Here is a 22,326-nt window from a genome sequence, read left to right on the forward strand (position 1 = left end):
ACAATGGATGGATGTATGGATTGTGATAAGAGTTGTGTGAGCCCCAAATAAAATGATTCAAAAAAGAAGATAAATGAAATTGATTTATAAAATATAAATATAGTACATAAATGGAGATAGATGAAAGTGATTTATAAAATAAAAATTAAGATATTTTATCTCTTTGAGAATTTTAGAAGTAAATAATGAAAAATGAATGGGAAAAATGCAGTGAATAAATGCAAGATGAATGTCAATGAAAAAGAACATCAAAGGAAGCTTGGGTTCTTGACTAATTTCAACAAAGATATACTAAAAAATTTAACATTGTAAAATTCTATTTATTAAAACTAGTTAAGCAGTTGTCATAAAGTGAGATTTATCAATTGAATTACAGAAATAAGAGACATAAATTTTGTTGAAGTTAAAATAAAATCACATCCACATTTTGGTGATCTATGTCAACCAATAATATAACAATAGAGAATTAAAATGTATTTTTTAATATCTAAGGAAACAGAGGATGGATTTCAGGATAAAAGAAACATCAGATTATGATAATAAAATGCTCCATGATATTGAGAGTATAATACTAAAATATTTTGTGATATTATCCTCCAATAATTAATAGCAATGATTATAAGAAATGTGTCATCATGATATAAATATCTGGTTACATTTCTGTTATCATTTGCTTTATAGCTCTAAATCCCATTAATTTCTACCTTAGATTGATACTCAATGGATTATTTTATATTTAAAAGCTTTCCAAGTATTTTAAATTACTTTTATCAATTTATATTTTAAAGTAATAATTTCTATGTTGCTCTTTATTTAATGTTGGAAAACTAAGACAAAGTTATATGAGGAATATCAGACTTGGATCCTTCTCAACTTGATCGAATGATTGAAGGCACTATCATTCAAAAGTAGAAGAGAGAGAAAAACTAAAGACACTCATTCTCTTGGATTCCATGTAGAAATATTGCACATTGAATCAAGAATCTCTTACATTGACTTGAAGATATTTTGTAAACCGAAGGGAATGAGAAATAACTATTGGACAGAGATGCATACAGATGTAAATACATATAAAACTTCTGTTGTTGTTAGTTGTCTTTAGTCAGTTGTAATTTTTAGAGACACTGTGTGCAATAGAAGGAAATGCTGAGTGACAATATGTGGGGAGAGGGAACGATGTCAAGAAGCCCAGGAAGGAAAACTATGTTCAGAGATTGATTATAAAAGCAATTGTACAATTATGTTTGACATGACCGAAATATGGAGTGATATGACATATGTCACTACAAATTAAAGAAAAAAGAGAATAAAAAGCATAAATCTAGGAATGAGTTCTGGACTCACACAAAATCCTGGCTCCAATATAAGGACAATTCACTTTCTTACATAATTGCCCTCCTGGAGAAATGCAAGAAATGATCATTGAAGATAAGGGTGCTACAGCAAAGAATGGTGAAGAAAGTAGATGATGCCCAGCTATGGGAACAGTGTCTGGGCCTTAAAGGCTTGTATTCAGTCAAGCAGCCATCTAAGCGAGGAGTCAACTAAGTCAACGTAGAAGAAGCACACCAGCTTGTGTGATCAAAATATGATGATGACAAAATTTGAATATAGTGAAGAGAAACGTCTCAGAGCTAAAATTATGAACACCCAATTTGTAGAAAGCTATGGAGGACAGTGAGAGCCCAAAGCGCATTTGCAGATTATCTAGTCAGACTGAGCAGCTGGCAGATCTAATGTAGCCAAAGGCAAGATTTCTGAACAGATTTACTCTCAGGCAGATATTGTAACCTAGATTGTGCTGGATTGCACTTGACACTTGGCCAGTTGACCTTCCTATAGACATGACCTGAATTTGTACTGGGTGCAAGTATCTCTTAGTTGTTCCATGACAGAAATTTCTTCCCTGGCTTATTGAATGTTGATGGGGATGTTCTTCTTTTTATACATTATTTGTATTTTTGTCTTTATACTAGTATTATCTCATCCTTTCCACCTTAGTGCAATTGGTTTTTTATTGTTTTCTGTTGGGGTTCCCAGCTGTGAAGCACAGCAGGAGTGAATGCCTAATGATAACTGACACAAGGGGTTATAAGAAGGCAAGGGTGGGGGATGTCCAATAGGGAGGAAAAGGGGATTGCGGGCATAAATACTGAAGATAGGAGGGGGGAGGAAGTACAACTGATTGTGACTGTACAACTCATTTTAAAGGTAATTGAATCATGGGCAGGGGGGAATGCTCTAACATTGATGTGGTGGTGATTGAACAGTTCCACTTGATATGATGGAACAATTGAACTATTCAGTTGTGTTTTATGTAAATTATGTGCCCATAAAACTGTTGGGAAAATAAATTTTAAAATAATATAAAGTTCCCCACATAAGACATAAATGAATAAAGGTACTTAACATTTTTATTTTTGGTTTGAGTCCATTGTTTCAGCCACAGTGTCAATCCATATTATTGAGACTATCTTTTTTTTTTCTTACTATCTACCAAACATGATAGCCATGATAGCCAGGGACTGATTTCTCCTGATAACGTGCCCAAAATAAATGAGACATAATCTCAACCACCTTTTTTCTAAGGTGAATTCTGACTGCACTTCTTCCAGCAGATTTGTTTGTTCTTCTGGTAGCTCAAAGTATTTTCAATATTCTCCAACAACACCGTCATTAAAATATATCAACTTCTCGACTGTATCTCTTATTTATTGTCCACTTTCACAAGCAGGTGACGAGTGAAAAGTCCCTGGCTTTGGTGCCATGCCACCTTCACAGTCACGTCTCTGCTCATTAACAATTTCTAAAGGTCGTGTACAGGAGATTTGCCCAATGCAATGAGGTTTGATTTCTTGACGACTGCTTCTGAGAACAGCACAAAATTAAATCCTTGACCATTTCAGTCTTTTCTCTATTTAACTTGTTTAGTGGTTCGGTTGTAATGATTTTGTTTTTCTTTGCAATGAGTTGCAGTCCGTACTGAAAATTACAGTCTGATTTTCATCAGCAAGTACATCAAGTTCTCATAGCTTTTAGTTTGTTAATAAGCCTTCCCCCGATCTTAATGCCTGCTCTTCTTCATATAGTCCAGCTTTTCAGATTATCTGCTCAGCGTCCAGATTGAATTAATATGGGGAACGGATACAACCCTGAAACACACCGCTCCTGATTTTAAACAGTGCAGTGTTCTCTCGTTCTGTTGGCTGGATGCCCCTTTGGCTATGTACAGGTTCCCCATGAGCACACTGAAGTGTTCTGGAATTCCCATTCTCCTCAATTCTGTCCATAGTTTGTTATGATCCACACAGTGAAATGACACTGTATAGTCAATAAAACACAAGTAAACATCTTTCTGGGTAAAAAAGAAAAACACAACAATAACAACAAAAAAACTCCCCACTTCTTGTCATACGTAAACTTTACTTTTAGATATATATTTTTTTTGTCTCTTAATTTCAGAATCTCTGCAATTACCAAGGTCATGTTGAAGGTTTTCCAAATTCTGCTGTGACCATTAGTACCTGCTTTGGACTGAGGTTTGGACATTATTATGTACCAAATGGAATGTTTTTCTAGTATTTTTAATTTAATTTTATATTTATCAAGGATATCTAGATAGTCATATTAAGGAAATAAGCGGTGACCAGATGTCCCGCTTTTGGCGGGACAGTCCCGATTTTTTGAAAGAATGCACAAAAGGCTAGGGAATGGTCTATTTGGTCCATATAGATGACATTTTTAATCAAGAATCCGCCCCCCCCACCTCGGTCAATGGTGTCCCGCTTTAAATCTGGTCACCTTACAGTTAGTACCTGCTTTGGACTGAGGTTTGGACATTATTATGTACCAAATGGAATGCTTTTCTAGTATTTTAAATTTAATTTTGTTTTATATTTATCAGGGATATCTAGAGTGGAGATAGTCATATTAAGGAAATAATATTAGTCAAAGGGAAACATGGAGTAAGGAATCATGGTATAATATTAGCATTGTCTGGAAAATATTGTATGTTATCATTGAATCAGTGTCAGTGATCATACAGTTGTGTACCTTTCAGTAAGTGTGAATGTTATTTCTTAATTCTATTTTATTTTTTATGAGTAAAAGTGATAATAACCTACTGGATTCTCATATCACAACATGGCATACTAATTTAAAATTAAATTTTATTGTTGGCATTTCTAGGGGCTTAATACAGTTTGAGAAAGTCAGTTATGGAATTGAGCCAATAGAGACTTCAGCTGGGTTTGAGCATATTATTCATCCTGTAAAGAATAAGAATGCAAGCTATTCTTTATATACCAAGATGGAGAATGAACGAACTCAACCATCTCATAAAATCCCAAGGGGGGTCGAGGTATGTGAATAATTGAAGACTACATGGTATTGTCATATAACAAGTTAAAACAGTTGCACTAGTAAATTTTACTGGGTAAATCTGGCAAAATAAACTGTTCAGCATGTATAGTTTATAATTATATTTAATCAAGGGTATAGGTTGTGATATAGAGCACATTATTAGTATCATAAAAAATCTCATAATTAGTCTAACAGCAACAACATAAGCACTGGAATTTATGCAGACAATCATATTGTCTTCTAAGACTTTATAGTCTGTATATATTCATCCTTTTCCCATATCTATTATGTTCACACTTCAATATATTAATAGTAATATAATTCATGTGACTTTGAGTAGATGAGGTAATAATGCAAAATTATTTCTATTTACTCTTTATACTCTATGGATATGTCACCTAGTGTATTATTAATCTATTCATTACATTATTCATATAGTTTAAGGAACTTTTTCAAAATACAGATTTATCAATTCTGAAAATAATAGCCATCTAGTACTTTATATCCTCCCTAGTTTCTATTTTCAAATATGCCTTTATAAAACAAACTAGTTTCCTGATAGATAATTAAATCTGGTGTCGTAATGGGCTATGCCCTGTGATGCTAACTGCAAGGTCAACAGTTGGAGAACTACCTGGCACTCCATGGGGGAAAAATGAGGCCTTCTAGTCTTATAAAGCTTTACAGTCTCAGAAACCCACAAGGGAAGTTTTACACTGTCCTATCGGGTCACTATGAATTGGAATCTGCTCAATAGCAGTGAGTTTGATTTGGGTTTTGGTAAATGAGCTATTAGAATTTATTCCATTACAATTTAAAACTCAAATTCTCAGAGCCATAACATTTTGGAGACTCAAACTGTTTTTTAAAGTGGTTGCAATAATGTCAGAAGTGAGGAATCATTCTAAATCATCCAATATTTGTTATTTTCTATATGTGTCGTGCTTAGTTTCTATAATTGCTGTACTAGTTAGTGGGTGTTAAGTGATATCTATTCGCATGTGTAATTGTATGTTGCATTCCTCATGATTAATGAAGGCTGTCATGCTTGGTAAAGTACAGAGTCAGTGAAACGGGAAGGTTATCAGCAAGATGGATGGACATAGTGGCTACCATAATAGACTCAAACATCCTGTGATAGTTAAGTTTGTGTCTAACTCTGATTGTGTAACGCTTACTCGTTGGACTGCCATCCGCATGTTCGGCAGTTTAAAACCACCTGCAGCTCTGAGAAAGAAACACTTGACTTTCTACTCCCATAAGCAGTTACAGTTTAGAAACCCACAGGGGGTCACTATAAGACACCTTTGACCAGATGGTATGGCAGTGAATATGTGTGTGTGCGCGCAGACCAGGAGTCTTAGTTTGGGAGTTTGAGCCTCCCCATGATATGACATTGCATAAATTAATTAACTCCATGGTGGGATCTACGGTTGTAGGAAGATTAGGGGGTAGTGCTAGGCCTTGGATTAGCTCATAGTTGTAATACAATTGGAAGGAAGTTTCATCAAGGATGTAGCCCACTCTTAGACAAGTTGACACTGTGAGGAAGCTAGCTCACATCTCACTGGTACAGATCCTGCATCTTACTCATAGACCAATCACATTGCCTACAGATCCTGGAAGCTATCAGGGGGCCAAATTGCCTGTTGACCTTACATTCATTCAACTCTGTAGAGATAAGCTTCATTTACTGACTGGTTTGTCTTCCTGAAGAGCCCTGATGGTGTAGTGATTGCAAGTTGTGCTGCTAACGACAAGGTCTGTTGTTCAAAACCACCAGCTACTCCTTGAGAGAAAGACAAGCCTTTATATTCCCGTAAAGAGTTACCCTTGGAAATTCACAGGGGGAAAATTACCCTGTCCTCCAGGGACCCTATGAGTCAGAGTGGATTCATGCAGTGAGTTTTTGAGTTGTCTTCTTGCTTCCTGGTTGGTCAGCCCTGGGAGCGACAAGAGGAAAGAAAAGCCCCAAACCCTACTTGCAGATGTTGCATTCATCTGCCTCCCTCGACCAGCCTGTTGTATTCCAGCTTCCTGGTTTTTCCTACTTCCTGGTCATCACCCCGGACAGAACATCCGACTCAAAGACTTGGATCAGGTTGGACTTACTGCAACTGTGACTGTGGGAGCCAGGTTCTTAGTACACAACTCTTTATATGGATAGTTATTGTTCTTGTTAGGTGCCTTCAATTTGGTTCTCATAGTGACCCTGTGCATAGCACAATGAGACACCTCCCAGTTCTGCACCCCCTCAAAACTGTACTTATGTTCGACAGCCCATTGTTGTAGCCAATGTATCAATCCATCTCCAGGAGGCAATCTTCTTCTGCTCTACCAAGCATGATGTTCTTCTCCAGGGATTGGTTTCTCCTGACAACCTGTCCAAGCTCGTGAGACGAACACTTATCATTGATGTTGCTTCTCTAGGGAACCCAGCCTAACACGCATAGCAATGACTGTGAGAATGACCTAGGACTAGACATTGTTTCATTATGTTGTACATACGGTAACTACAAATCACAACTGACCAAATGGTACCTAACAGAGTAATTACTAACAGTAATCTTACCAATCACCTAATTTAGTAATGATAGTAATGACTAATTAGGCTGAGCATCTTTTCACATGCTTATTGATAATTGGTAAAGTATCTTCCTTGGATATACTGGGTTTGGTTTTGTTGCCTAATTTTTATTTGTTTTCTGTTTTTGACTGAGATTCTTTGTATATTTTCAATATGTCTCCATTTGATATATGCTTTCCAAGTATATTCTCCTTTCAGTAGGATGTATTTTTCATATACTTAATAATGTACCTAGATGCACATTTTATAATATTTTAAAGTCTAATTTATATGGCTGATTGACCACCACTGTCTTTCAGTCGGTCAGACCACGATGATTGCATGTTGCTGGGATTTGGAAAAGGATACCACTGGTATTGTCCGTATGAGTAGGGTTAGCTGTATAGGTTAAGCTTTACTAGAGCTTCCAAAGCTAAACTAGAAAGAAGGACCTAGTGACCTACTTCCTTTGTCTTTTTTGCCAATGGAAACTATCAGTAACAGTTGAACACTGTCTGATTTGGTGTCAGAGGATCAGCCCCTCAGGTTGGAAGGAACTAAAATGCATAAAGATAACAAAAATCTTCAAACTGGACCAGTAAGCAATGTTGTATTAAGGGGTAAAAAGATTGAAATTATCAAGGATTTCATTTCACTTGGATGCACAACTGATGCCTTTGGAAGCAACTACTAAAAATAAAATGGCCTATTTATTGTTTTGGTGAAATTGCTGTACAAGACCACTTTGAAGAGCAAAAAAGCAAAGCTGTCATTGCTGAGGAGTGAGGTGTGCCAGATCCAATCCATTATATTTTTCAGTAGCCTGGAAAAATATACATGAGGATATTGGACTATGAATATGAAAAATGAAAAATAAATCAAGGTCTTTGAATTATAAAATTGAATGGACCTCAATAATAATAAATAAATCTTGGAAGAAGAACACCCAGAATGCTCCTTATCAGCAAGGATAGCAAGCCTTCTTCATCGAACGTACTTTCAGCTTATTATCACAAGGTACTAGTCCCCGGGGAAGGACAAAATATTGTCCAGCAAAAAGGAAGAGCCTCCACTGAGATATATTGATACAGTGACTTCAAGCATAGCTCAGTCAAGCATATTTAGGCTTGTGAAGACAGCACAAGACTTAGTAGCCTTTGGGATGCTGCACATAATGATATCCCTTGTTCCAAGTCCCCTTCTCAATCTGGTCTGAACCTCTGGCAGCTTCCTGTCAATGCATTGCTGCAATTATTGTTGGATGATCTTCAGCAAAATTTTACTTATATGTGACATCAGTTATACTGCTCTTCAGAATTTTACTTGGCTAGAAACTTTTTACTTTCCTTAACTTTAAATTCTTCTTGTCTTTTTTTAACACAGTAACCTTTGTTGTTATTGTAATACCAAGTGCTTAAACATTATTTCCTTCCCATACCCCCCTCTACTTCACCATCTCTTTTCCCTTTCTCAACTAGGTAAACAATATTAAAAAGTATAAATAGAAAAGATATAAATGCACTCATTCCAATATAATCAGATATATGGAATGTCTTCTATGCTGTATAAATATACATTTTAACATTATATAATTATCTCTGAGACTTTCTAGAAACTAGTAATTTGATTTATATAGTTCAATAAATGTTCATGGTTTTCAGTACATTGCTTTTTAAAGATCTTATAAAAATAGACAACACACTTTCTGCTTCTCTTGGTACATTTTAAATTCAACAATCTTTAAAATAATTAACTGAAAGAAAGCATAAAACGAAAGTGTCTATTCAAAATGTAAATATTCATTGAATACTTCCAAATGTGAAGTATATGTGAATTATTATCTTAGAGGTCTTTTGTGTAGACAACTCCCATCTGAGAACAATACATAGGTAGAGCAGTAAAATATAATTAATTAGTTATGGAAATAATTAAAATTCAGTTAGCATAATTAATAAAACAACAAATAGATTTTAAAATATCGCATTACGTTCAATTCTAAGTGTTTTCAAAACCATTTTATTAGGAGGCAACCCAGGCATCATAACATTTGACAGTCCAACCACATCAAACAGTATTGTACAATTGCTATCAAAATCAGTTTCAAAACATTTTATTCCTTCTTATACTCATTGATATCAGCACCCCTTTGTCCCCACCCCAATCCTCCACCAGACTCCTCAGGAACCTCTATTCTAATTGTTGTCTCTAGTTGTTCTATGCTGGGTTTCATCAACCAAAACACAGAAAACCACATAAAAAAGATTAAAGAAGATTACTCATAATGACAAAATAGAGATAAAAACCCAACATGAAAAAAAGGCAGGAGATATTAAAAATCAGATCAAGCCCAAAGCGTATCAGAGGAGAGATAAAATAACAAGGTTTTAACCATTCAAGTCAGATTGACCATTTTCATCTATTATAGTCTCTCCAATGCGCTCTGTCTGATCACCAGGTGATTCCTATTCTTCAATTTGGGTTCAAGGAAAATCACTGGCGCTGACTCCCTGCCTAGATCCTGCAAATGTATTTTCTGCTTCCACTGTCTTCCATAGCCTTCTGCACACCATAATCTCACAACTTAAACTCTGCTACTATCCCCTCCAGATTTGGGTTATTTAATTTATATTTCTTTGATCATGGATATGGATGTGCTTCTTCCATGTGGAGATAGTTGATGTCTCACTTAGTGGATGCTATTTGATAATGGGAAACACCAAATTTCTTCACGACACTTTGCTACAGCACCCGTAAGTATGAGGGTAAGTATTGAGCAGGGCCTTCTCATAAGACAAATTGTCCTTAGACTGGAACTAGGACTAAATGCAAACCACCAATCCATTCCTGACTCTGTGTTTTTTATGTGCCTCTGGCTCACCTTAGAGAATCCTTGCTAATTTGTGGCAGAGACTCTTCTTGGAGCATAAGGACCTTCTGTTTACAGGGTCATTGATTGATTAGCCTATTAATACTAATTTTTAAAGCACTGTTGAGAGAAGGAAATTGAACAAGTGTCAGGGTTGCATCCACTCACCATACTTATTCAGACTGTATGTTGAGTAAATTAATCCTAGTAACTGGGTTGTATGAAAAAGAACACAGCATCAGGATTGGAGGAAATCTTATTAACAACCTATGATATGCAAATGACACAATTTGCTTGCTGAAAGTTCGGAGGACGTGAAGAACTTGTTGATGAAGATCAAGGATTGCAGCCCTCAGTATGGACGACAGCTCAATGTAAAGGAGACCCCAACGTTCACTATTAGACCAATAGGTGAAATCATGATAAATGGAGAAAGGGTTGAAGTTGTCAAGGACTCTGTCTTTGCCCTCAACAACAAACAATAGCACTCAACAACAAACAATAGCACTCAACAACAAACAATTACACTCAACAACAAACAATAGCACTCAACAACAAACAATAACACTCAACCACAAACTATTCATGGAAGCAGCAGTCGAGAGATCAAAAGACGAGCTGTTTTAAGTAATACGTCTTCTGCAGAAGACCTCTTTAAAGTACTGGAAAACAATGAGGTTGGAGGATTCAGGGAATAAGGTACATCTGACTCAAGCCATGATATTTTCCATTACATCAGATGCATGTCAAAGTTGGACATTGAATAAGGAAGGACAAAGAAGAATCAATGCACTTGAATTGTGGTGCTGGAGAAAAATATTGAAATTCCTTGGACTGCTAAAAGGACAAACTGATCTGTCTTGAAAAAATTTGCTCAGAGTTCTCTTCAGAGGTATGGTTGGCAAGACTTTGCCTTGCATACTTTGGACACGTTGTCAGGAGAGACATTTCCTACACGAAACATCATGCTTACTGTAGGAGAGGGGCAGCAAAAAAGAGGAAGGCCCTCCAGGAGATGCACTAGCACAGTGGCTGCATCAACAGGCTCAAGCATCGGAACCATCATGAGGATGGCCAGGACCTGGCAGGGTTTTGTTCAGCTGTGCAGAGTGTGGCTGTGGGGCAGGACTCACTCAATAGCACTCAACAACAAGCATCGGATGGGCCCTTATTCTTTCAGGCTCAAGAACATAACATTCAGAAATGTAATGAAAGCCTCATCCAGCCACTATAAGTTCACCTTCTATACTAAGGCATTGCTGAGAGTGGCTCAGGAGAGTATATCTTCAAAATGGCTGAGGCCCACTACCAGTGAGAAAGAGAAAAATGAAAGACAGAGAAGAGTAGTTTTGTTGTGGGTAGATTAGGTGTAGAACTATTTAAGAAAATAGCTAAATTTAAACCTGCGATATCTACAGTTTATTTTTTGAATACCGGATAGTAGATTTCTCTATATAATTTTTCCTTTTTTGAGTTCACTAATAATACTGATAAACATTAAAGGAAGTATGGATTATTCCATTTTAACATAAAGTTTGTATTTTTTCCCATAGTTACAATTGTATAATACTGCACCATACAATAGGTACATAGAAATCCATGTTGTTGTTGAAAAAAAAATGGTGAGTTAATTTTGTTTTATTTGTATAATTTGGCATTTTTATAACTTTAAAAGGTTTTAAGAATAACATGGCATAATATTTTGTAGAATTCATCTATTATTTTTACTTTGCCTCTATTTTACTTTTTCTTTCATAACAAATATGCTGCAATAATCTCTGATAAATAGTTATTTTATTTCATTTTTTCCTTTCTGAGACAGTATCAAACAGTTGATTACCCCAGTTACAACTGGTCACCTTGATTACTTCTGGTTCAGTAGTAAAGTGGAATTGAATCCATTTAAATCTGATTGGAATCTCTGTTCAGTATTGAAACTGGCCTACTTGGGTCTTCCAATAGGATGATCTCTTTGACTTTTCCCATTTCAGTTCATTCAAACGTTTGTACATTTAAATATGTTTTTGTAATATTAACAAAACAATATTATTTTAATATCTAACCAAATTGACACCAATAGGTTTTTGAGATGATCAGAAAGGCCAGGGCTTGGGTCAGATACACCTTAATCATCAAAATAGCAACTCTACTTTTTAAAAAAGAAAGGGTATTATTTCTGAAACAGGATTTACCTCCACATTCATTCCTACTTCCAAAGTAAAAGCAAATCTCTGTGTGGTCTGAAAGTTCATGTGGTTCTTTTATCAGGCTTCTGATTTAGTAAGTAATTCGTACTTTTAAATATTTAATGTTTTCCAGTTTTGATTTTGTCTTATTTCTTTGTCACTGTGATATCTTTGCTTTTATAAGAATATCTTTAGTTAAAAAAAGTAGTAAGAATCAAAAAGTCCTTAATTGTAAACCTATAGTATAGAGTTGACATTTTAATGCATTAATTAAATGTATAATGTATTAATGTATAATTAGTAACTATATTTTTTATGGTTTCATAATCCATTATAGTCTTCTTTGTGCATTTTTGTAAATATTTTCCAATATACTTTCACCTTTACAATCACAAAGAAATGCTGATTAACTACTAGTATTTTATCATTGGCATTTAGATGCACTGAGCAATTTCCTAATTCACTAAGGTAAATTTTGAACAGAAAAAAGGGAACCTGTAAAATATTAAGCAAGCGAAATTGAGAGCTCAGTGGTGATTATATTTTTTAGTATGACCATATGGGCGCTAACACAGCTGCTGTCACTCAGAAAGTTTTCCAGGTGATTGGACTTGTCAGTGCAGTAAGTATTCATGTTCTATTGCCTTCTATTTCTTTGTACTCCTCTCATACCTGTATGGGTATCTTGATTTTCTTGTAAAATTGGAATAATGACAGTACCTACTTTATAAGATGATTGTTGGGATTAAATTAAATAAAGTGCTTGCTACGAAACCTGTACTAGTTTAAACATCATAAATGCTAACTATCATTACTATTATCACTGGTATGGCCATTTATTAAAGTCCTTTAAAGTACACAACCTATCTTCAATTTAGCTGTTGAAATGTAACATTTCATTAAAATTGTGTACACTATATGTGCAATATTTTAACTTTCTTCCCAAATTTATTTAAATGTGAATACATTCCCTGTATGTATTTTATTTTAGATGTTAACTTCACTTAATATTACATTAATTCTGTCTTCATTGGAGCTCTGGATATCTGACAATAAAATTTCTATAAATGGAGAAGCTGATGAATTACTATACCGATTTTTAAACTGGAAAAATACTTATCTTGTTTTGCGCCCCCATGATGTGGCAATCTTACTTGTGTAAGTAAAATACCTTGATAATAGTATAAAACCAGAAACTGGTTCAATCAAGTCATTTGATTTATCAGAACCCTCAGGACAGCCCCATAGGGTTTCCAAGGTTGTAACTTTCACAGAAATAGACTGACTTATTTTTTCTTTTGGTATAGCTGGTAGTTTTAAATCACTGACCTTTCGGTTAGTGGTGGGGTTCCAAACCACTGTACTACCATGTCTCTGGCAATGCAACCTATATTTAATATAACCAAAACTTCAATAATTACCTAATTTTTTATTGCTGTTTTTCTTTTGGAGAAAAAATATCTAGGCCATTTCTGACACATTGCACTTTTCAGGGATACTATTTTTTGAACACAAAATTTTTATAGCAAGTCCTACAGGCACCGAGTTGATTCCAACACACACTACCCAAGACAAGGTTTCTGAGTGTGTATCGTGCGGAGGGGCAGTGGATTTGAACCTCTCATCTTGTGGTTAGCAGTCCATTGCCTACCCAACAGCAGAACTAGATGACCATTATAACAGATCAGCTTTATTTAAATAAACCAATTGACTTTCTGGTGTGTAAATGAAGCTTACTATCGAGATCCGCTTTCTCTATGACTTTCAAAATCTCCAACTCCAGAATGTTTTAATTTTTGACTGGTTTTCTTAGCATTTGAAGAATTGAGGAACTGAGGGAAAGCAATGATTACCTAAGAAAAGGGACCATAACATAAAAGGACAGTAAGATGTCTAGGTCCAAGAGGGAATATCCTGTGGTTACAAGGTTTGACAAAGATTGTTTTTCTTATGTTAATAAATATGAACACAGACTAAATGTTCCCAAATTACTGAGTGGAATAAAATGACAAGAAGATTATACTTTAAAATAAATAAAAAATACTAACTTCTTACAATTAGACTTAATTTTTTTGAAATATTAATATAAATTAAATTTTTAGTACCAATTTACCTAATTTTTAAAAACATAGGAGAAGCAGGATTGTTGTTCATATAGGCCTACCCATTGAATATGGAAATGTAAAGAGATAAATGTTCAAATATGGATTGGGATGCTTATAATTTCACTTCAAAAACATTGACAAGACAACATGGCAGCGGTGTTAGTCTGGGTATTTTAGAGAAATAAATCCACAGCAATTCATGTATGAGAGACTTTATACAAAGGTTAAGTGCACATCAAGAAAACATCCCAACCCAGTGCTGACCAAGCCCACAAACCCAACATTAACCAATTAACCCATATGTCCAACACCAATCCACAAAGTCCTCCTCCATCTCACAAAACAGACTCAATGATGCTGACTGCAGGAGGAAAGGCCGAGTCAGCAAACGTGTAAGCATCTCAGCGCTGGCAGGGATCTCCACATGGCTGCTCCGGCACCCAGGGCTGCATCAGGGTAGGTCCATGTGATTTCTCCTTGGGGAGGTCTTGCAAGAAGTGGGCCTTGCCAGCTAAAGCAGGGAACTGCTAAGGCAGCTGCACTCGATGCAACCATCAGAAAGCAAGAGACCCGAGAACTAGAAAGACGAGGCTCTCTGAGCCATTTATCCCTCTGCCCTTCAATTAACCCCACATGTGTTTATTGGCCAGGTTGGCAAAATAAATTTTAACTGTCTCAGCAGCTTACAGAAGCTGAAACTTTCTCTGAGTTTCAATGTTGAGTAGAAATATCTTATTACACAGCAAGTAAAATATTTTCACAAAGATACTAGGAAAAATATTTTTCAAGAGACATCAATTAATTCTACAAGCAGAAAGTGTTCTCTCATCTTGCAATTTAATGTGAATAAATACAGAAAAAGGAGGAATGGACACAGGAAACCAAGGGAGGGATAATTGATGATTGATTGAGGGGTTGCAATGGATGAGTTGGGACAAATGTGTTTGAATGGTGAAATGTAACACTAATTATCAGCTCAGTAAACTTTTACCTGATCACTGTACAAAGTTCAAAATATGAGAGAAATTGCAAAGATGTCATTACACTATTGTAAAATGTAAATACCTGTACATTATAACACATATCCAAATGATTATATAGTACATATGTCTGCCTATTAGAAAATACACTCTTTTTTTTTTTTGACACTTAGAATAGTCATGGACTGCTGACTGCACAGTTGTGGGTTCAAATGTAAGAGCCACTCTGAGGGAGAAAGATGTGGTTTTCTGCCCCAGGAAGGATTTATAGACTTGGAAACAGGGTTGCTGTGAGTCAGAATCAACTCGATAGCACTAGGTGGGCTCTTCTTTATGTTTTGAAGAGTTTGGGCAACAGTTGACTTTTATAACTTTTGTCTTCTTTCCAACCCATTTTTATGCTCTGTTCTATACATAAGACCAATATTTTTGTGTATGTCCAACTGAATAGCTCTTTGATGAAGGCATGACACGATTCGTTGATTCTGCTCATGCCTCTGCTATGTTAGTTCAATTGCTAAGCTTAAAATCCTTTATATATAATTATTTTAATTATATGCTCAGTTGAGGTTTTTGCTTGTCATCAGAAATTATCCTATAGCAAATGAATACTTTTATACATTAGAAATTAAAAAAATACGTTTTATCTACTGTTTGATTTTAAACACAATGTATTTGCTTTTCATATGATGCACATTTGTTATCCTCTATCTAGCATACGAATAGTAAAAGTATTTTAATTTGATATAAATATAGAAGCATCATTTGTCTATGAAATTTAATATTATGTGTTTCCACCTTTACAATGTTTGTGTTTCTGAATTGTTTTCTTAAATTAAGTTACAGAGAAAAATCAAACTATGTTGGTGCGACATTAAAAGGAATCATGTGTGACATAAAGAATTCAGGAGGTGTTCTTCTGGTAGGTAAGATTTACTCTGCTAAAATGTAATATTTCGTTTTCTAGCCATCCAGGGAAATATTCATTAAAAAGGTTCCCTCTTTTAATGTTACCTAAGCATATTAATATTTTCATAAGAACTGGAAATCTCAGTCACTGACCTAATCAAACTATTTGAATTTCAGATGGCCCTTTTATCTAGCAGTGATAGACATTTTAATCTTTTTATTATCATTATTTAAATAGATATTACATTTAATGATTATAATGTTATTCTCACCCAATTCACTTGTCATTCTTTCATAAATTCAAATTTGACCTTTCAATATTTCAATTCAAAAGCTTATTTTCTGGACAATTTCTTATGTAGGCTTCTGCTATTATCCAAGTCTCTGATTTTTTAATAAATATTCAAAATGAAATTTCTATACCCTTTAATATTTTATAGTCACAACGTAGGAATGAGAGGATACACTGGTAAATCTCAAGCTCCCTGGCTCTAGTTGACAGTATATAATTTATTTAAAAATGTATTTAATGCATTTACACTTAGTGTTTGTTTTGGAATCTAATCATAGTATTTTGGTGATCCTAATACTTAGAATGTCCTTTTATGTTATGTTACATTTGATGACACACACTGTCTTTTGGATTGGGAGTGACATGACGTAATTTAACACCTTGGCTACTGTGTTGAAGTTATGAATAAGCTGAAGATATAAAGTGAAAGATTAATTAAACTAAATACCTATTCTATTTTTCCTGTTTACAAAGTATATTTGAAAACTGTCTGAGAGAAAGCGCTTTCTCCTAATCAGGATCATTGTCATCAGGTGGCTTCCTCACCCAGTGGCATGTGGCAATCTCAAGCGACAGCAGGCCCTAGGTTAGTGCCTCCACGGGACATAGAGAGGGCAGCAAACCCAGACCTTTTGCACGCTGACTTCAGAACAAGTGAATGCAGTCCAAACTAAATGGCCTCCGCCTCGTTCCTTGTCTTTAGAAATTCAATTACAATTTATTCTTACAGTTTTGGGGTGAAATGGTGGCAGAGGGAGGTCTGGAGATTTATGTAGCCAATGTCCCTTCCAAACATTTAAAAATAAATTATAATCCATCAAATACTGCTGAATTAAATAAGTTCCTAAACATTTATTTTAATCTCAATTTTAAAGGGTCATGTAGTATAAATCAAGTACAGTAATAATAAAAAGGCTATATTTGTATTTGTAGCCACAGTCAGCCCCTGACCCGGTTTTAGCAGCAGTCAAGAGATCAAAAAGAGGAGTTGCATTAGATACATTTTGATGCACAAGACTAAAGTATTGAAGAGCAAAGACGTTATCCTGAGGACTAAGGTGCATCTTTCCCAAGCCAGAGTAGTTTCAGTCACCTCATGTGCATGTGAAAGCTGAACATTGAATAAGGAAGACCAAAGAAGAATCCATGCATTTGAATGGTGGTGCACGTAAAGAATATTGGAAATATGGACCGCTAAATGGACAAATCAATCTTTCTTGGAAGAAGTGGCTTCTTAGAAGCAAGGATGACAAGACTTCCTCTTACCTACTTTGAACATGTTGTCAGGAGAGACAGTCCCTGGAAAAGGACATCATGCTGGGTAAAGTGGAAGGGCAGGGAAAAAGAGGAAGGCCCTTATGGCGATGGATTGTCACTGTAGCTGCAAGACTCGCCCCAGGCTTCGGAACAATTGTGAGGGTGGTGCAGGACCAGGCAGCGTTTCCCTCTGTTCGATGTAAGATCGCCATAGGTCAGAACTGACTCAATGACAAGAACAACAACAACAACAACGTATTTGTAGCCAGAATCTGTCCGTCCTTGGAGACTGGTGTGTTGCCATGGTGCTCAGAGCTTTCTACAGGGCTCCTAGGGTTTGACAGACTGGGAAGAAATCCCCTACTTCACCGTCAGACGATGAAAAGCCCACCGACCCCAGTGGCTTGATCCACAGCCAGTCATGGGGATGATGAAGCACCAGCTAGCATTTGGTGCGACTGTGCATGGAGTTTTTTCACGATTCAGGTGAACTCTAGGCAGCTAACAACAAAAGGAAAGTCAGGAAAATGAGATAAAAATTCAAAGAAGGAGTAATAAAGAGATATAATACCTACTGAACCCTGAAAGATAAATTCGTAGAGAAGATAATGTTTCAGAACGGTTGGATAGGTATAATTGTGGAAAAATTATTTGCTGGAATAAAATATTTACACTCGAAGATGATAACTAGTTTGAGTTTTGTAGCTTTTGTTTGAATAGGAAAAAAGGGCTCCAAGGTTTATTTGAATGAATAAATGTCTGATGAAAATGTTGTTTTGGTAAAAGTACTATCAAGAGTCATGTTTAAGTACTTGTCCAAAAAATCTATCCTTGAGAAATGGAGAGTGAGAAGGAGGAAAAAGAGACATGACGTAGGGAAAAGAAATATGTGACAAAGAGGGAAAGGGTCTCGAAATATACAGGGTAATATGATGAATGACAGAAGTATTACTCCAATAATTGTGGAAAAACAAAAGAGCATTTGTCATCTAATTGGAGCATTAATCTCAATTGTATCTCATACGGCATAATATAATTAAGTTAATATATACCATGGACTTATCGCTGAAAGCGAAAATCATTAAAGTAATTAAAATATAGAAGAATAACTGTGCTAGGCTTATTTTTCTTCCACAGTACATGGAAGATACTAACTTTCTAATTTGAAATTTGTTAAAAAGAAATAAAGAACTTGTGACATCCACTAGAAACATTTGTATGTGCCAGTCATCATTTCCAGAGTATGTGAAAAATTAAAACTCACAAGACCAAAAAAGAAAAAGAAAACGGATGACTAGAAAGGCAGTTAGCTCATAAAGAAGATATCCAAACAGCAATTAAGCATACATAATATTAAAACTAAAATCACAAGACAATTATGCTAAAATAAAGAGTGTAAAAGATATCAGGTGTCATTGAGGATACGCCCATTACTGGTTTCCTGAGTCTTTCATGGCTCCTGGCCATCATATGGGTTCAGAGTAGAGCTCAATAAAGGAACAAACTCACTCCCATTGAGTCCATGTGACTCATAGCAACCCTATAGGACAGAGTAGAAACCCTAGGGGTTTCCAAGGCTATGCATCCTTATGAGAGCAAAGAGCTTCGTTTTTCTCCCATTGAGAAGCTGGTGGACTTAAACCACTGACTTTGGGGTTGGCAACCCGTAAACCTCTACACCACTGGAGCTATTGCCAATAGAACTACGACTTTAACATCAACACATTTCAAAGAGGAATATAAATTTATTTAACTACTCTGAAAGACTGTTTTGCTATGTCTACTCAAGTTCAATCTGTGCCTACATTATGAGTCCATCAAAGGTAAATGAGAATATTTTCAGCACATTTATTCAAAATAGGAGACTTTGTGCCTTAACGGGCTAACCATTGTGCTGCTTGCTAACCCAAGATCATAAATTCAAACCTAACAGCTTCTGTGCAAGAGAAAGATGGGGCTTTCTGTACCTGTAAGGATTTATAGACTCCGATTCTAAAAAAAGGCCTTTATAAATACTTTGTGAGAGAATATTGACTTGATGCTTCACAACGAAAACAAAAAGAGGCAATATATATAAATCTACTTAAAATACTACAGAATTAAGGTTATGGAAAACATAATTTGCCACTATTATTAGGTTAAACTGTTCCCCCTCCCTTTGTCATATACACCTTACATATTCGTAATTATATAATTTAAAATAAACGTGACTATAAGAATGAGCATAACTATATTTTATACTTAAATTTGAGTAGACTCTGAGCAACATAAGTCATTTTTAAACTGTTTACTTTATACACTAGTAACATTACAAAACCTAAGTCTCATATTGCTCTTACCTTGATAATATATGAAATGTATGAATTGCAAAGTTACTTCTCTTGGTAACACTTTACATACCTTTATTATTTTTATCACGTTTATATTCTTATTTTTCTTAGAATGGTCATTTTGCTCTCCAGATGAATGACCTACCTTTTTTTTCCTTGTCTCTTTGTTGTGCTTAGTATTCAAGAGCAATAAGCCTGGAAGCACTTGCAGTTATTGTAACGCAATTACTGAGTCTCAGTATGGGGATACGATTTGATGACAGTAAATGCCAGTGCTCAGGAGCTGCCTGTATAATGAGCCCCAAAGCAATGTAAGCTGTTTTATTTGATAAATTCTTGCATTGATAAGTTTCACTATTTAAATGAAGAAGGCATCACTGTAAGAAGAAACACTAATGACAGAGTACTAGCCATGACCAACGGGCCCCCAAACAAACTAGATATTATAATATTCATGCTATGTATGTATCGCATCTCATTAAAAAATAGCACCTTTATATTTTCATAAGTGACCTAAATCTCAATATTATATTTGTCTGCCAAAGTAGTGTCTGCATTTTTGTATCACACATCTTCATCCTTAGCTGACCCATCTAAGTCTTGACATCCTTAAATTTCAAAAAAGCTGCCATTCATTCTATTATTTATCATGATCATAGTAGGCCAAAACTAATGCCCTGATCATTGCCCTTGTGGTGTCCATAAAAGCCAAAGGGGATTGTAAGTGTAGAGTACATTTGTTGTTGTTAAGTGCCATTTGGTCAATTCTGACCCATAGTGACCCTATTGCAGGAGAAGGAACTTGCCCAGTCCTGGGTCATCCTCCACCTTGTTATGTTCAGGCCCGTCCTTGAAGCCACTGTGTCAATCTTGTTGAATATCTTCCTCTTTTTCGCTCCCATCTACCGGACCAAGGTTAATGCCCTTTTTCCAAGGAAGGATCTCTACACATAACTTTTCCAAGGTATGTGAGACAGAGTCTCACCAACCTTGCTTCCAAGGAGCATTCTGGTTGTACTTCTTCCAAGACAGAATTGGTAACCCTTTTGGAAGTCCATAATATTTCCAATATTCTTCACCAGCACCTCAATTCAAATACATCAACTCTTCCCCAGTCTTCCTTATTCAATGTCCAGCTTTCACATGCATATGAGGAAATTTAAAATGCCATAGTTTGAATCAGGCACCTCTTAGTGCTCAATGTAACGTCCCTGTTTTTCAATAATTTAAGAGGCCTTATTCAGTACATTTATCCAATGCAATTTGCCTTTTAATCCCTTGACTGCTGCATCTATGACCATTGATTATAAACTCAAGAAAAAAATCCTTAAGAATTTAAACTTTTTCCCCATATATCATGACGTTAACTATTAGTCCGGATGTCATCTTGACATTGAATTGTAATCCATACTGAAGGCTACAGTACTTGACCTTCATCAGCAAGTGCTTCAAGTCCTCCTCTCTTGGAGCAAACATAGTGTGTCATCTGCATATTTCAGGCCTTTAATAAGTTTTCCTCAAGTCCTGATGCCACATTCTCCTTCATAAAGTTCATCTTCTCTGTAATTTGCTTATCCTGCAAATTGAACAATGTGGTGAGAGGATACAACCCTGACACACACCTTTCATGATTTTAAACCATGCTGAATTCCCTTGTCCTATTCAAGCAAATGCCTTGTGGTCCAAGTGTAGGTTTTACATGAGCAAAATTAAATGCTCTGGAATTCTCAGCCATGATTCTTCATAGTTGGTTATATACACACAGTCAAATGTCTTGACATAGTCAATAAAACATGAGTAAACATCTTTTTGGCATTCTCTGTGTTCAGCCACATTCTTCTGACATCAATAATGATATTCCTTATTCCACATCCTCTTCTAAACCTTTTCTGATTTTCTGGCACTCCTTCTCAATATACTGCTGCAACTGTTGTTGAATGACCTTCAACAAAATTTATTGTATGTGTTATCATTGATGTTGTCTCATAATTTCTGCAGTTTGGGGTCATCCTTCTTTGGAATGGATATAAATAGGAATATATTCCAGTCAGTTAGCCAGGTAACTATCTTCCAAGTTTACTGGCACAGATGAGTCAGTGCTTCCAATGGCTCATCAACTTGTTGAAAATTTCAATTATTACTCCGTCAATCCCAGGAGCATACATTTTTCCTATTGCTTTAAGTGTTGCTTGGACTTCTTCCATAAGTATCATTATTCCTTGCTCACCTTCTACCTCTTGAAATGGTGGAATGTTAACTAGTTTGTTTTAGCACAGTCACACTGTGTCTTTTTCATCTTCTTTTGATGTTTCTTGCATCATTCAATATTTTGCCCTCAGAATCTTTCAATATTGCAACTGGAGGCTTGATTTTTTTTTTTTTTTGGTCTTTGATGCCTGATCCCTTCAAGCCTTGTCATCTCCCAGGCTGGTGTGCTTCTTCCATGTGGGCTTTGTTGTTTCTCAGTTAGATG

General features: G+C 35.7%; 1 protein-coding gene across 1 annotated transcript in view; it reads left to right on the forward strand.

The window, feature by feature from the left end:
• LOC101651370 (disintegrin and metalloproteinase domain-containing protein 2-like) overlaps window positions 1-22,326 on the forward strand; it is a 40,349-nt gene that overhangs the window by 6,734 nt on the left and 11,289 nt on the right. The window contains exons 4-10 of the mRNA XM_030884663.1: window positions 3,463-3,539; window positions 4,189-4,360; window positions 11,348-11,416; window positions 12,531-12,602; window positions 12,972-13,138; window positions 15,906-15,987; window positions 20,031-20,164. Coding sequence (XP_030740523.1) covers window positions 3,463-3,539; window positions 4,189-4,360; window positions 11,348-11,416; window positions 12,531-12,602; window positions 12,972-13,138; window positions 15,906-15,987; window positions 20,031-20,164 — 773 coding nt within the window. The remainder of the gene's footprint in view (window positions 1-3,462; window positions 3,540-4,188; window positions 4,361-11,347; window positions 11,417-12,530; window positions 12,603-12,971; window positions 13,139-15,905; window positions 15,988-20,030; window positions 20,165-22,326) is intronic.

This window comes from Echinops telfairi, unplaced genomic scaffold (assembly GCF_000313985.2).
Source record: "Echinops telfairi isolate 266 unplaced genomic scaffold, ASM31398v2 ScPeMD7_9;HRSCAF=40, whole genome shotgun sequence".
Lineage (NCBI taxonomy): Eukaryota > Metazoa > Chordata > Mammalia > Afrosoricida > Tenrecidae > Echinops > Echinops telfairi.